This window comes from Thermomyces dupontii (genome assembly GCF_041956625.1).
Source record: "Thermomyces dupontii strain NRRL 2155 unplaced genomic scaffold VTN31scaffold_1, whole genome shotgun sequence".
NCBI classification, from domain to species: domain Eukaryota; kingdom Fungi; phylum Ascomycota; class Eurotiomycetes; order Eurotiales; family Trichocomaceae; genus Thermomyces; species Thermomyces dupontii.
Window position 1 is genome coordinate 1,549,368 of NW_027192307.1, and position 16,160 is coordinate 1,565,527.

Consider the following 16,160-nt stretch of genomic DNA (forward strand, 5'->3'; position numbering starts at 1 on the left):
TCGGAGTGCTTTGCCATGGCTCCAGCTAGTGCAATTCGTATTCACTAAAGGAAGCAAAAGTGACCAACAAAGGTAAGTACCAAGAGAATCATTTGCTAGCGCCTTCCTTTTTGACACGAGTGAGAGCAACAGCACTGAGTCACCAGCATAATTGCTCGTCGTTCACTGTAAGCAGCGAGTGCAGGTTTAACCATCTGAATCGAACCGATTCATTAACTGAATAATGACGCTTAACTTCGCTAAGCACAGCAGGATCATCCAATAGTGAAGAAGTGCACAGAAGACTGAGACTATAACAGCAGAGATTCCAGATAATCATTCGTTCCCATGAATTCCTCAGGTAAAGGAAGTCATGTTCCAAACATCTAATGCTCGCAGAGGTTGAAGTCACCTTCCTCATAAGCTTCATTCGCTTCGTCTGACTTGATTCGCCTTTCTGCCATGAGCTCCTCACGCAGGGCCTTGGCCTCCTCAAGTGTCATGTCTGGCATGTATAGATCGTCCATGACCATATTTTGCAATTCGGGTGGCAATTTGCTCCTGAGGGTCGGCTCAATCAATTCGGACCTTGCATTCCACCAGTCCATTTGCTGTGGAGGTACGTTGGCAGTAGATATGATCCTCCGAGAGGGGTCAACAAGGAACAGCGCGAGAATCTTGCGATGGCCGGGCTTGGAACTATCGGCCAGCCTAAACGGACTGACGCAGTGCTGCAAGATGTTTGGGAAGGTCAATAGCCGGCCTTCTTTGGTCACGACCTTGCCAAGGTACTGCACCAACGGCCCTCTGGGATTCAGTCCGAACACTTTTTTCACGAAACCGTGCCGATTCTGCTCGTATACTATGTCTTCAAAGGCGAACTCGTTCACTCGGTGGCGGAATTTGAGCGTGCTTTCAGTGATGTTCTCGTTGGAATAGTAATACAATGCTGTAGCGCAGATATGCTCGTTCTTCAAATATCGGCGCCCCAGCATGTCAGCTTGGTACAACGAGAACGGTAGGGATCCATGATGTCTGGCGCTTACCAACTGTCCCTCGATGTGCCACGTGCCACCCTCATAATACGGTTTCTCTGGTGTCAATTCGATGTTTGCCAATTTCACGATCACCTGAAGACCTTTTCCACCCGAAGTCTCTCCGAATCTCTCACGCAAATCCACAGAAATTGGTGTAGGAGAGAAAGTTTTCTCTGGTTCAGGTTGCACAATCTGCCGCGATTCTTCCCAAGCGCTCAGCCGCTCCTCGAAGGCTTCCCAATCCGAATCGTCTGAGGGGTACTTCGGTTCCGGGTCATGAGGCAAGTACATGACTTCGTCGTATACTATTCTGCTTCGACGCTCTGTTGCCTCGCTCAGGGTCTCATTCCATAGAGGGATAGCTTTAGCGATAATTTCCTCGATCACCTGGTAAAGATCCCAATGCCGCTGAGGATGCAAATTGTTGATGTAGCTAGTGATCCTGCAACCGTCGTCTGTGAATTTCACATCGCATGGAAGCCACTGAAATCGTTGACTGTACGGCTTTCGACGGACCCAAGAGCGGGGAATCTTCGTTTCAGACTCCGGTGGGACGGGAAGCACTACTCCCCTGGACGAAGACATCCAGTCGTTCAGTCCGATGACCTGATCTGGCAAAATCTTGGTTCGGCCGTAAACCAGAGGATAGAGTGACGGGTGCACCAAATCAACGACCTTTCCGTCGGAGCCAGGATGGTAGTCCTTTTCGGGAACTTCTTCCAATGGTCGCACCGCTTTCTTGAGTCTCTCCTGAAGATCCTTGGAAATTGCGACGTCGGATTTGACGACCCCCAGATCAAGCATTGTGACTTGTCCGGTCTCTTTCAGCCGAGATGCCCGGAACTCCAGTTCGTCGAACATGTAGTCGAGCATCTTCTCTGTGAAATCCAAGCCACTTTCCATGGCCTCCTTTCTCCATCGAGACCTGATGGTCTCGTCGAAAACCTGGAAGATTGTCAGCTGCTCTGAGATCCACAATGGAGTTGCTCACAAAGAACCTTGTCCTCCCAGTTCGGTTTCTCCTTGATTTGATCCATCATCCGGATCATGTTCATCTCGCGAATTGTCTTTAGAGCTCTACGAGTCATGAGGAATCCGGCTCTGAGCAGCCTTTACGATGAGTCAGAGACTCACCCGATACGTGCATTGTCTATGTCAAGGGGATCCAATGCACTTGGGAATGCACCCTGGTAGCCGTTAGTCCTCCCATGTTAACAAGTCTCGGACGTCTCCCCATCGTCATGGCTACTAACTTTGGATTCCGCATTGAGCGGCGCTGTGAACCCAGGTAGGTCCTGGGTTTCTGGGAGCTTGGACTCAATCTTGGATTGGGAGCCAGCCATCTTAGTAGAGCAACTGTCAAGAAACCGCACAGTCAACAGATCTGATCGATGAGGAACTGGGGTGGCGATTCATCAAATATCTCTACCAAGCCAATGCTCTTGACATTTGGTTCGATCATGCAGGCAGAAACTCTTTGTAAAATAGTCCACCCGATTGAGTGATTGGCTTTACCTTGACTTTGAATAAACAGATTCGAGCCTAGTCAAGGACAGTCAGCTTCTTTCGCTCTGGACCACGCAGAAATCGTGGATCTTTTCAAGTCCAGGTTCAGCAGGCAACGCACTGCACAGCATGGGGGACGGTTTGCCAAGAGGCACTTCAGCCAGGTCGCCAGCTCCACCGGTCCACCTTGGAATACGAACTTAGACAGAGAACTGTCGGTGGTTGTATTCATATATTCAGGACTGGGTTTGTACGCGGAGTGTGACTTTGCATGCAATGTGAATACAGCACTGCGAATGCTACGATCCAATTCTTGGTAGGAATGTGAACCACGTCTGTTGCGGAATCGTTATGATCCAAATTGAGTCTCTTCAGGTAAGCTACTCGGATTTGACTTTACACTCGCTTTGAGAAGGTGACTTGGAAACCCAATTGCCGAACAAACCAAGCGTTATGCAATTTCCATTCGCGATCCGGATTTGCCAATTCAATTTGTGAACCAAAGTTTGTCAATAGTCAAAAAACTCAATACCCATCCCAACATGCGGAGGGGTCGCAACCAAATGGACTTACATCGAAACGCCTCAGGAAACTCGGAACAAGCTTATATATCTCCATCAACGAGATATTCTTCCCGATACATGTACGCGGGCCTGCGCCGAATTGGAACATGGTTCCATTCATAGTCTTCAGCGCCTCTTCAGAAGCCGTCAGCCAGCGGTCTGGGTTATATGTCTCGACGTTGGGTCCAAAGATGTCTTCGCGGCGATGGATGCATCAAGCGTTGCAGCCGACAATGGTGCCTCCCGGAATGAACTCGTTGCAAATCTCCACGCCTTGAGGTGGAACAACTCTCTCTAAGGGAAGCCCAGCAGCCGGATGCAAGCGAAAGGCTTCCTTGATGCAAGCATCCAGATAGGGCAGTCGCTGAGACTCACTCCAAGAGACAAGTTTCGATGGTCGGCTCTCGATCGTTCCGTTTGCCTCGGCGGCGGCTAACTCCTCATACACACGAGCCAAGCAGGAGGGATTCTTGAGGAGGTAATAGAACACGGAGGCCAGACTAATGGCGGTTGTTTCAGAACCGGCAAATGCCATCGACACTGCCATAGTGAGCACTCTTTTCTCCGTCATAAATTTGGGACGTGCTTTGTGCGCCTTCAGAAACTGCGTCAGAAGGTCCTCTCGGGGTACATTTTTCGAATCCATCTTGCCCGCCGTCAAGCGCTCATGCATCCGGGCCCGTGCAAAGAGAGCGACTGGAGAGGAGTTATCCCTCAAACCCCATCGAGACAGAAGTTCAAGAATCGGATTTTTCCATAGCAGCTGATCCAGCCAAGGCATTTGACCTACAGGCCCCGAATAATCGAAGATTCGCGCAAGCTGCTGGATGATACCATCGACATCCTCATTTCTTTCAATGAAGCCATGCCGCTTGCCATAGGTTATGCTACCGATGACGTCAAAGGCATAAAACTGCAGCCATCGTGCGAAATTACAGACCAGTCCATTCTTAGCATAGAGTCGGGCGGTCTGGTCAAGGAAAAGCTCAAGCGTCTCATCAACCATGGGTTCGTACTGTACGAGGGAACTCATAGCGAAGGCATGTTTACGCAGCGACGGAGATTGGCATGAAATGTTTCGTCGAGCGTGGAAAATAGCGAAGGTAGGGGCTCGCCTTTGGATGTGGCCATTTGGACGGGATAGAATTTGGACTCAACACATCAGTCATGAGTTAGAAGACGTGATGCTGGAGTCCCACTCACCTTGGTGAATCCTTTATTCAATCCATATATCACCTTTAACGCGCTTGGATCTCCGAATGACAGCACGTTTGGTCCCAGACGAACAATGTTGCCATGTTTACGGTGAAGGGCGATATGTGTTACTTCCGGTCACGCCCGTAAACGTCCACGAATCGCCATAAGTTGGTCAGGTGCGCCCAGAACGGCCCTGGGAAGCGATACAAGCCATGGTGGAAGTAATTTCGGGCGAGCCAGAAGGCCACAAACGCGGGCAGTATGCATACCGCGTAGGCATGCAGAGCATGAACGATGTCGGCAATGAGCGTCATGTTTGATTGACTAACATCTGACAACTATTATGATGAACCATCGAATCCGAGGCAGAAGGCAGACTGAACTATTATATACGAGATCTCAAATGTACATAGGGCTCACTACGCTTCAATGGCGTCCTTCGGTATGCACCTGTAATGTATCATCTAGTTGACAGCGGGCTGAACATGGCATGTATTTGTCCAAAGAGAATGCCCATCTTCACTAGTTATCGAGTATAATCGACCACTGCTCGAACATGCATTTCGGCATTTCTCGATCTTGGGGAGCCGATGCATTTGACGTCGTGATGGCGTGGCAAAGAAGTCCGGTAGTAACTAGTAGGCCTGCCAATGAACTGCATGACCTTCAAGTTGGCTAGATGGAACGTGGAGAAGCAAAAGATCAGTAGTGGCTTCTCCGCATCCGAGTGATTAAATCTTGGTTGCACCTGTGCCTCGCAGACCATCGCCGACAGGCCGCAGACTTCGGTACTGAGAGGAGAACTCAACTACCGACATACCACAACGTGACCGCTGTCTTCATGATTTCACTCTAATATTTGAACCAAAACGACAATAGGATGCATATGCTGAAGGGTTACTATTCATCCGCAATAACAGAAAACTCCTCTGAAACTACCTTGATGGTGCATGCAGGAGTTGCCTGCAAAGGTCCTGGCTCACATACTTACCATGCTAGACTACTCCGTCCCATCATGTCTGCTATTTAGTTTGGGTCAACCGCCAAAACATAGCAGTGATTTGCCTCAAATGAGAGGCTGCTATTGCTGATGAGATCCTCGACCACTGGCTACGCGCCCAAATAACCGTAGCGTACCCCCTGCACCCAGCAGCGAAAGACATGAGTGGAAGTGCAGACAGAGATTCGGAAGAGAAGCTAGTTAGAACAGATGAAGCACTCAATCAAGAAGTGTTTAGATACAGTGTCACCAGGTATCAGTCAAGTCTTCAACAGAGCATGGAGGTTGTTGACTGGAGCTCACTTCTCTAATTTGAGCTTCCGTAGTGCCGCTGCGCACTCATGCAATACTTCTCACGGGACGTCCTACAAAGAGGCGCAATACAGAACGAGTGGTAGACCTTGTGCTCTAGTGATCAGTGAAGCAATCTTCCAGAATCCCGCTTGTCGCAGTGAATGAGAAACCTCAGTCAATTAGGTCTCAGACTGAACCCTCTTCGGAATGCATACAAAATCGCACGTGTCATACGAGGCACATGAACTGGAAAAAGCTATGGACATGACTCACACCCCAACTGATATTGGGACGGAAGATTAATATTAGTTGTGAAAAAGAATCAACACAGTACAGGCACTGATATGATATTTACAACATTCAATCACAGCAGGTAAGCACCAGCGAGCAGGACAGCACCGGCAGCGGAAACCAAGTTGGCCTTGGTGAGAGGGGCGGCATCCTCATCATCCTCCGAAGAATCGTTCGAAGAACTGCTCGAAGACGAATCGTCGTCGCCACTATCAGAGTCGTCTCCTGAATGCCCGTCAGATTCCACAAGTCCGCCTTCACATAGTGTAAGCCTAGGTTGACATACCGTTCAGTGCGTCCCGGCAGAGCCTCGCGAGGCTGGACATGGCGTTCCGAGGGCTCATGTCTCCCATGTCGCTAGGAGAGTCGCAACTCTTAAGCAAGCATTCCTGCATGTCCTTCGCTGCGTCGCTGGTGGCGTCGGAATCGAGGTCCTGGCCATTCTTGCAAAGGCAAGCGATGGTGTCCGAATCGTTGCTCGATATCGCATCATCACCGCAGTCGTCACCGAGGAGGTCTTCAAAGTACTCCTGATAGCACTCGGTGGCGCACGACGGGAATGAATCCTCAATCCAATCAGCGAAAGAGCTTGGAGTGCTCTGGCTCAGAGCGGTCGAGGCCAGAATGCTGAGAGCAGCGGAGGTGACCAAGAAGGAGCGCATTTTGCTAAAGAAGGACGGGGAATGGAGAGGGGGAAACTCCGTAATCAGTTGAGAATGGATGACAAACGAACGACCGAAAGGAACGTCACTTGGGATAATCTATAAGTACGAGAACGCGCTGGTTGTTGGAGAACAGAGAGACGCTGCATTGAGCCATGGCAGACATGACTCTTATATTCCCTGACTCCGTCTTTCATCGCCCTGCCATATGCAGCTGAAGCTCGTATTCACGGGGTGCCAAGCAGCAAGCTGGAGAACAAGATTCAGCAGCAATCGAATAATCATCGTTTTGTGCCCGAGCAAAAGTGAAAGCTTCTTCGTAAACTTTCCGCGAAGAATCCACAAAAGACCCAAGGGGACAAGTCGTTATTGGTTACTAGAATTCCATTGTGGAGATGCCAGAGCCCAACATGGCCAATACCGACATGCAATTCTTCTCTAGATTTCATTCTCTGTTGGAGCCTCCCGTGTGTTTAAAGTTACTGCTTACTGTACTGTAACTAGTATGTATGTACAGGTAGGTTAGCTTCTCGAAAAAGGGCCCAAAGCTGCTGGCTGATCGTTATTGAAAATGGGGGCATAACTAGTTAATGGATAAGTGAGAATTGATGGGCGCCCAAGGGATGAGATTTTTGTTCATGGATCACCGTTCCCCATCTGTTAGCCTTTTAGGCTGAAGGTTAACTTGCAACCTAGTCCTAAGGCACCAACCCACCAGTCCCAACGCAGATGAGGCTCCGACTCGTGTGCCTGGCGGTCACCAAGCGGAGACAGAAGGTTCAAGATTGACTCATTTTGCACGTCCGCACCCTCCTTTACAAAGGATTTGGTTAGGATTTAGGATCATGATACCGTACTCTGTACTATTTTTGCATTCATTTTCATCATCTTCCATGCTCTGAGCGTAGGAAAAGACCTTGCATGACAACCTCACACTTTATAACTAGTTTAACACGTCAAAAAAGCTCGTCATTTAAAAACCTAACCGTTTGCTTGACAACCAATCGGATACTGGGATAAACCACTCTGCCGTGAACCAATCGAGAACCAACGATATGCCCCTGGATGCGCCAAGAAGTGATTGGGTCCTAGAGGGTAGCACGTGAATCGAGAATTACGTTGCCGGCTCGGAATTACTTTTATCCCCACCAGTCATTACTCTTTTCTCCTGATCCGGCACCTCCGTACTTTCTCCGTACTCCGCACTCCGGTCCGGACAGGGGACAGAGGAATACTGTTACGAGGAGTCCAGCAATATAGCTTAATGCTGACTTGCAAATCGATCAAAAACAATTGGAGCTTTTCATAAACCTCAGATCGGCCATCGGACCGATTCTCCGTCTAGTTGAAATCTTTCATGCTGTCGATTTGACAAATCGATTGAAATTTGAGTACGGAGTGTCGGAGTACGGACTACGTGACAACTCCGTCCAAGGCCTACCCCATCCTCCTGTATCTGATCAAACTTATTCGAGGCTCAAAGAACCAGCCCGAAGCAGCCTGTGGGATGTGGGAACTCAAAGATCCGCAATTGAAGCGTTCATTTTCGGATATGCTCCGACTATCTGAGCCTCCAACTCTCCATAGTCTTGCACGCGTATACAGAATTCGTACGAGTAGGACGTCGATCGATATCAGCTTCGGGATCGAACAGAATTGCTTGATCAACGTGACTCGCAGCAATGCTTTCCATATGTATCAGACTGTCTTTGGCATGAGCTATGACAGCTTGATGCTATGTATTGTAGGCCCCCAGACGGATTGCAGCTCCGCCTGCTCAGAAGTGAGATGAGTGAGGCTGCCACCGGACCAGACTAGACAGTCTGTCGAGATTCGAGAGCGACGAGGTGGAGCCGCCGGTGGTCAGAATTGGCGACTCGTCAGTTGGCGCGGAGCTTACGAGCGACTTTCCGCCATGCCTCCTTGAGACGATCCCTGCAGAGTGCAGACTGCAGGCACGGCGCCATCCCTAGCTTGGAGCAGCAAGAAGCGGAACGACTTTGCTCAACGCCGCAACCGCAACTTTGGCCCACATCTCAGCCTTTGGAATTGGTCCAGTTCCACGGTGTCTGGCGAGTGGTGCACAGTTCCATGTTATCTACCTAAGAGTACGACGCTGAGCGCGAGTCGTCTATATACTCCGTACGGAGTAGTTACTCTGGGACAGTGAATTTTGCGATTGGAACTCCTAAACCTCCAGAACCGTAACATGGAGAAGAAGTAGAATTGTACGAGTAGTCAGTCTATCTGCTAGGGATCACCTGCTGCAGCCTTCATTTAAAGCCCCTACTTTGGTTATGACAATGTGCCGGAAGGTGGAGGCAATTGTTAAACTACCTAGGTAGTGCGTCTCACTTGATTAACTGGGAACTTTGTACTGCGATAATCTAGTTTGACCTCTACCATATGCCTCTGCGCGTTCCCCGGTGACATTTGATGAGTTTCCTGTAGGGACTCTATTGGTCAGAATACTCGAAGTATATAGAGGGGAATCCCATGTTCAGATGTTTAGTACTGCATCTGATTTATGACCGGCATTTTGCATACTTGATCCACATTCCAGTTCCTGCATTGCTGACAATCTTACTGGATTTACAGTGATCAAGACGCCATGTGGCATATGCCCACGATCCTCTTCACACAGGAATCCAAATCCTTTGCTCGAATGCGCTCCTTCTTTTTCTATCGAAACTGAACTAATCCAAACAATGATTCCATGCTGGATGGCATTGCACTACATAGAAAGCTTGTTACGCTTGGGACGGCATTTTAATCGAAAATTCTATGACACGAGTATCTACTCGTAGCATGGAAACATGTTTGACAATTGAGCTATGCAGATCATTCTGCTGCTGCTGAATATGTATTGCACAGCATATAAATTTCACCTGTGCGATTGAAGAATCGTTCGTTCCATCAGATTGGCATCATTTTCCGGCCTTGAAATTTGCGTTTATCCAGAGACACTAACACAGCACTGTCAAATATGAAGTTCAGTGCTGGAATCATCTTTCTCTCCGGCATATCAGTCGCCACACCACTGACAAAAGAACGACAAATCGCCAATTTTGGCCGCAGTTTGGCGCGGGTGTCATACCAGCATCGATCCAATCCTCCTTTCGTTGCCAGAAACGTCTGGGGACCGCTTGAACTTAACAACACTAGAGCAACTGTTCAGTACAGCACCAACTGGGCCGGTGCTGTCTTGATTGGTTCCGGGTATACGTCGGTCACGGGAGTTTTCACAGTGCCGGTGCCTTCTCTACCACAAGGAAGTGATACGAGTAACACGCAATACTGCGCTTCTGCATGGGTCGGCGTGGATGGAGACACCTGCCAGACTGCCATTCTGCAGACCGGCGTCGACTTCTGCATTCAGAATAACCGCTCCTCGTACATTGCCTGGTATGAATGGTACCCTGACTACGCTTATGATTTCGATGAAGTTTCTATTTCCGCCGGCGACAAGATCCGAGTGACGGTAATGGCAACCAGTAATTCGACTGGCGTGGCCACAGTCGAAAACTTGACGAACGGTGACTACGGCTTACACGAATTTACCAAGCAGTCCGATCAGCTCTGCCAGACCAATGCAGAGTGGATCGTCGAGGACTTCCAAGTCGGCTCTGAATTGGTTCCTTTCGCAGACTTCGGGACCATCACTTTCACAAATGCCACGGCTGTTCGCAATGGAATCATGGTCGATACGACAGGGGCACAGATTCTCGATATTAAACGGAAAAATATTCTCTATACCTCGTATTCGGCGTCGGGTAACACTGTTACAATTGCGTATGTGGCCAAGTAGACGGCAGCTTTCATTCATAGAATGAACATCCAGCTTCTAGAAGTGAGCAAAGAAGCAATTGAGGCTATTTATTGGGATGATTTGGACACTGGAGATTCTGCTTCATCACCCCCTCATTTCTAGACACGCTGTTCACCTGACACGCTGTCACTATCACTGTTGACTTATTAAACGTGGAGAGATTTCGATTTGACCCTAACCCTAACCAAGACCTTACCATACCATATTGAACCAAGGTCTCCAAATCAATTAATGGCCCCACAGTTCGATATTCAACTCGACGTACGAGTAGGCTTTGCAACATTAGTTACATTGCTATTAGAGGTATACTGACTTCAGAATGATCCCAAACTGAATAGTTGCGTGAAGATATGCTATAAATATCACGTGACTCTTTTAAACCCTAATATATCTCTTTCAACCACCTAACTCCCGAGAGCGCGGCGAACTTGTATTCGTAATAAGTTAACTTCAATTTCTAATAGATAGTATGAAGTCACTGCTGCCAGAACCGTCAATTCCTCGAGTCCCGAGGGGTATATCCTTTCTCACACTCACCACTCAGTAGTATAAGATTCTATATTGACTACTATTTAAGGGGGGTTTCAATCCATCTGACCGCGTAATCGGGTGACTGACTCTCAAGCAACCGGACGCTTGGCGGAAAACGACGCTACTAGAACGCTTCGTACAGAACAGCACGATTCGACCTTTGCAACTTTGCTTGGTGTTGAGCCGACGAAGTCTTTAAAGAGCTGGAGTTTTTAGTACCTTTTGTAGTTACTGCTACCTAGTACTGTCTCTTGCTGCACGAGAGCCCCCTGTGTCGTGAACAAAGTGTTCCCAGGTTCCGCCTGACATGCTCAGTCAACTGGCGGATTATGTAAGCGATAGAATGAAGTTTCGTTGTACAGAGTAACTTTCGAGTACTCCGAAGTCCGAACGGCTGTTTCGTTATACCAAACGGAGGTTGTATTACATACCTCGTACGGAGTACCGGAATCTTGGAGACTTGGACTGTATTACCCTAGTACCCTTACGAATTACATACTGTATATCTGGACGAAGTCTGTCTTCAGTCCTGTCAACCAATGTGTGATTCCGTACACTCCATTCGCCTAGGTTCGGCCACAACACGGAAACTACGGAGCACTAACCCGAGTATGAGTACAAGTTTGAGTACAGCACTTCACGAGTCACATCTTACTCAAAAGTTACAATACTGTGAAGTATCAGCTCACCTGTGGATACAGAAGGAATTCGATGAGACATCACAAGGTGATAGAGCCTCAGCCACAATTCGAAATTTTCTAGCTTTTGATGCAGACAGACTATCCACCTCCAAATACATAGTGGATAATCACAGTTGGTTAGCCAGGGTGACTACGAGGCGAATTACATAAGTTTCAATGTCCCGCACAGACAATGGAAATGAAAACAGGTCTTCCCATAGCGAGTAGTTCCCTGATCATGACAGCAGATCGGAAAGGGCAGCGCTTGACTGGAATTCGCTCAGTTGCGGTCATCGGTGCCGGGATAAGTGGCATTCTGGCAACGAAATATCTTGTGCAAGAAGGATTGGAGGTGACGGTTTTTGAGCGAAATGAGCAAGCAGGCGGTATTTGGTTGGTTGATGGACCCTTTATGAGACTAAGTTGACTGATCAAATACGCAGGATCTACGACGAAAGAAAACCAGTTGAGCCGCCGTATACTGTTACCAAGCCGCTGGAGACAGCACAGGCACTCCTGCCTCGATATCAAAAAAATGACGGCGATGCCATAATTCCTGCAGAAGAAGTTCTGAAGTATTCACCTCCAGGAGCATGTTATAATAGTCTGACGAACAATTTCTCACTGGCTTCTATGGAAATCAAAGATCATCCATGGCTGTGGGATATCGCTTTGTCCTCACCGGACAAGCCTGAAGATCCAAGCGAATGGACCACGCATCGCAATATATTGACATACGTTCAGAGCGCGGCATCCAAATTTGGCCTGGAGGAACGAGTCCACTATCGAACAAATGTCGAGAGAGTTGAAAAAAAAGCAACTAAATGGGTGGTTTCGACGGGAACTCTTGCTCCTATAGAGTCCGAAACTGTTGACGAATCGCAGTATCGCTTATTATTTCGTACCTGGGTAAGTACTGACTGAAATATTATGCGGTACTATAGTGACTGACCGAGGAGAAGGAGTTCGATGCGGTCGTTGTCGCTAATGGACATTACCAAGTACCACGCCTGCCTCCCATCCCTGGTCTCGCCACATGGCGCAAGGCGTACCCTAATCGCGTTGAGCATTCAAAAGGGTATCGTCGCCCTGACCCGTATGCAGGGAAGGTAAGCCTTCCTGTACGCTTATTTTCTGCAGTCCGTGTGCTGATTGTCCGAATTGAGAATGTACTACTGGTTGGTGCAGGGACGTCGTCGACAGAGATTGCTCGCGAGTTGGGCCCGATTGCGCACAAAATCTATCAGTCTGGTCGCGGTACGCCTTTCGAGCTCCCAGTAGACTTCATTCCGGAAAACTGTCAACGGATTGGAGAGATCGCGTCATTTGATTTACTGCAACGGAACAATCTCGATTGTGAAAACATCGGTTCGATCCCTGGCACTGTGACTCTGAAAGATGGGACAGTTTTGAGCGATATCGATATGGTTATTGTCTGTACCGGGTACCACTTTACCTATCCATTCTTGCCTGAGCTTCATGCAGATGAAGATTCTGCCGGTGTCGATCTCGAGAAGGTGCTAGTGCGCGACGGAAGTTGTACGCTCAATCTCCACAAAGATATGTTTTATCTTCCTGACCCGACCCTGGCATTCGTGGGAGTTTCCCTCTTCATTTCCACGTTTACTTTTTTCGAGTTCCAGGCGATAGCCATTGCGGCGGTCTTTTCAGGCAGGGCCAGTTTGCCTAGTCCGGACGTCATGCGAGCGCACTACGAACAGCGGCTAGCTTCCAGAGGCCCAACGAGAATGATGAATGCCCGAATGGATGAAGAGGTGTCCTATGTGGATGAGATTGTGGGCTGGCTCAATGAAAGTGATCCGATGGGTCACGTAGAAGGGTTCACACCCAAATGGCATGCTGCAAGGGATATTGGGAAGTTGGAGAAAATTCGAGCACGGTTTGCACGGGGAAAAGCTGAACAAGAACGAGCTACTAGTTTGCCCAACTGATACTCATGCACAATGCAACAACATGTACAATGTAGCCAACATGATGTTCGTGGTCAATAAACCCGTACAATACATAGGAGTCACGGCATGCAGTTACTTGATCAATTTCATCTCACGTTCCCAATTCCTTGGTATAATCCCCGACCCTGCATCTGCCAGAGCTTTTGCTTTCGCCGCCAATACTTTCTGGACCGCCGGACGAGCGAGAAGTCGACGTCGCCATGCGCTCCAATGTGGGTAGTCTTGCTCTATTGTTTGTAACCATTCTTGGCCCTCGCAAATATTCCGAACTTGCTCATCCCATGGAATAAAGCCGAGATCTGCAATAGTACAGCGGTTTGCCACTAGATACTCTTTGTCTGCAAGAATAGTATCCATTACTCCAATCATGCGGCGGATTTCTTCCCGGTAACGCGAGATAGCGGACGGTAAGTATTCATGGTGTCTGAAAAGAAACCAGGCGCCTGGGAGATATGTTAGAAGTCTGGAAGAATCAACATGTGGCCAACAGAGATTGGAAGTCGAACCTTGCCCATAGTAAGGTCCCTGTCCGGACATCTGGAAATACAACCACTGCTTCATATAGAAATGATCACGCCCTTCAGCACACCAAAGCTTTTGCGACCGATCATATGTTTGCACCAAATATTCATTGATAGCGGCGGACTCCCAGAGGACCATGCCTGTGTTTGGATCTTCGATACATGGCACCCGTCCGTTGGGATTCAGGTCGGTGTAAGGCTTTCGGTGAACCTGATCGTAATCAATCCATCTATATTCATGTGGCAACCCGAGCTCCTCTAGGACGATGGCAGTTTTCCATGGATTTGGCCCAAGGGCTTTCTCTGGATCAGCCATTGCTCATCAGTTAAGTACTTATCTGGCAGCTTACGATGGGTGTAGAGCACGATGGGCTTCATTGCAGAAAGGTAATTGCTGAGCTTTCTCTCCCAGTTGGAATTAGCTGTGCATATTCATCAGTTCAAGGTGGGAACCGATCGAAGAACATATATTTGAAAGCGACGCCGAAGGCCTGCTCAGCTGCCTCATGTTGATTACAAATGCCGGTTGATTCTCGGGATTTAGAGCTCCAGGCAGACATCGGAGGTACGAGTACGAGATTCGAATACAGTACGGAGGGAGTTGTTACGGAGTACTCTTGTACGGAGTGTTACAGTACGTAAATTACGTACAATACGGTATACGACTCGTACTGAGTATCGCAGAGTGCATAGCCATGTGCCCAGTGCTCAGTGTGCCATGATGCCAGCCAGTGCGTCCACTCTGCCTGCTAGCGCGTAGGTACTTTGTACTGCACAGTCCACTTTGGTGATCATGGCCAATCAAAGGCCCTCATAGATTCATGGGATTCGGCTCCTCCGTTACTTGGTAACCTCAGCGTTGTATGGGTGGACAGTACTTACTTATTGAGTAGGCAAGATCGATGCGCTCTGCGAAGTATTCCATCCAAAACAGCAGTATCTTTGCTGAGGCGTGAAGTAGTCGACCGAGCTTTGATTGCAGACTGGTCATAAAGCTGAAAGGAAGGAATTGCAGGAGATTCCGAAGGCGTTATATAGTAACACTCCCTGAAGAGGAGCTTCAACCTCAGTACAGTAGTGAATAGTACCTCTACATACTACTAGCTTCCATGAGCACTTCGTATTTAATAATGTACTCGCAGCGGAAGTAGAGGTAGGCATGTTTGAAAGTGAATTTCATTCCTGGCTTTCAACTGTCATGGACAAAGATTGAGAATAACAACCCTGATTGTAGGAAATGAGTCAACAAGATTAGCTCATTCGGTGAAGATGAATTATTATGAAACCAAACTTTCCGGAGCACATACTAGTTTGAGCTTCACATGAATCGTAAATAATCCCCATCCTTCGGCTTTGAGGTATTCCTTTTACGTTCCTTTCTCTTCATTTCATCTCATTTCTTTCCAGAATTTCAGTTGAATAAGTGCCAACAGCAATGGATACCACCAGCCAATTACTGTGTACTGTATGAATTGGGGTCCAAGGGACTGTCCACTGCGCTAATGCATATGGATGAGCATATTGGAATCCGGGGTAGCATCTGATCTCACCCTCTTTTACTTTGTCTCCACACTCAACGAGGAAGGTTATATACCATCAGTCTATGACGTATTTGAGTGCGCCCTGCTAAGGCGCTAGGGTGCTCAGCAACTTAGCAGGTCAGCATGGACCCCATACTCCGCAATGAATGAACATCGACAATGAATCAAGTGGAAGAAGAGCTTGTTAAGTGGTGGAGCATTATGACACTGATAGGTTACATATGTTACGAAACGGAGTGCGTACTTGACCTAGTTCTTGCGAACATGAACACGATAGCCACTGAGGTAGCCGTGGGAGCAGGATAAAGAACGTTTCACTGCAAAGGAGCGGAAACTTCTCAAGAAACGCGTAAATCCACAAGGTAACATGTAAAGGAAATAGCATATATGAACTGCCATCCTGAGGCTGAGACGAGACGAGAAGACAAGCTCAAGGTGGGTTTGCGATGCAACTACAGAAATTTGACACACCGGTGTGTGTGCAAAGAAGATGACGCCTATATAGCAGAGGGAATGTGAGGCTAAAAATATAACACAAGCAGATTGAGGACGAGTA

At 48.2% G+C, this 16,160-nt stretch overlaps 6 protein-coding genes across 6 annotated transcripts; 2 read left to right on the forward strand and 4 right to left on the reverse strand.

Moving 5' to 3' along the window:
- Positions 1-365: 365 nt before the first annotated feature.
- Positions 366-2,359, reverse strand: VTN31DRAFT_575 (uncharacterized protein; the record flags this gene model as incomplete). Its single annotated transcript, XM_069406283.1, has 5 exons — positions 366-950; positions 1,026-1,961; positions 2,015-2,093; positions 2,151-2,203; positions 2,270-2,359. 5 exons carry the CDS (start codon positions 2,357-2,359, stop codon positions 366-368), a joined length of 1,743 nt encoding a protein of 580 aa, XP_069263431.1.
- Positions 2,360-3,299: 940 nt separating this feature from the next.
- VTN31DRAFT_576 (uncharacterized protein) lies at positions 3,300-4,118 on the reverse strand (the record flags this gene model as incomplete). Its single annotated transcript, XM_069406294.1, has 1 exon — positions 3,300-4,118. The coding sequence occupies one exon, from the start codon at positions 4,116-4,118 to the stop codon at positions 3,300-3,302; it is 819 nt and encodes a 272-aa protein (XP_069263432.1).
- A 1,822-nt stretch (positions 4,119-5,940) lies between these two features.
- On the reverse strand, positions 5,941-6,529 carry VTN31DRAFT_577 (uncharacterized protein; the record flags this gene model as incomplete). The annotated part of the gene is made up of 2 exons (XM_069406305.1): positions 5,941-6,092; positions 6,154-6,529. The coding sequence occupies 2 exons, from the start codon at positions 6,527-6,529 to the stop codon at positions 5,941-5,943; spliced, it is 528 nt and encodes a 175-aa protein (XP_069263433.1).
- Positions 6,530-9,515: 2,986 nt separating this feature from the next.
- On the forward strand, positions 9,516-10,337 carry VTN31DRAFT_578 (uncharacterized protein; the record flags this gene model as incomplete). The annotated part of the gene is made up of 1 exon (XM_069406316.1): positions 9,516-10,337. One exon carries the CDS (start codon positions 9,516-9,518, stop codon positions 10,335-10,337), a length of 822 nt encoding a protein of 273 aa, XP_069263434.1.
- A 1,470-nt stretch (positions 10,338-11,807) lies between these two features.
- On the forward strand, positions 11,808-13,521 carry VTN31DRAFT_579 (uncharacterized protein; the record flags this gene model as incomplete). The annotated part of the gene is made up of 4 exons (XM_069406327.1): positions 11,808-11,962; positions 12,013-12,478; positions 12,532-12,678; positions 12,736-13,521. The coding sequence occupies 4 exons, from the start codon at positions 11,808-11,810 to the stop codon at positions 13,519-13,521; spliced, it is 1,554 nt and encodes a 517-aa protein (XP_069263435.1).
- Positions 13,522-13,614: 93 nt separating this feature from the next.
- VTN31DRAFT_580 (uncharacterized protein) lies at positions 13,615-14,441 on the reverse strand (the record flags this gene model as incomplete). The annotated part of the gene is made up of 3 exons (XM_069406339.1): positions 13,615-13,985; positions 14,049-14,360; positions 14,414-14,441. 3 exons carry the CDS (start codon positions 14,439-14,441, stop codon positions 13,615-13,617), a joined length of 711 nt encoding a protein of 236 aa, XP_069263436.1.
- Positions 14,442-16,160: the final 1,719 nt, after the last annotated feature.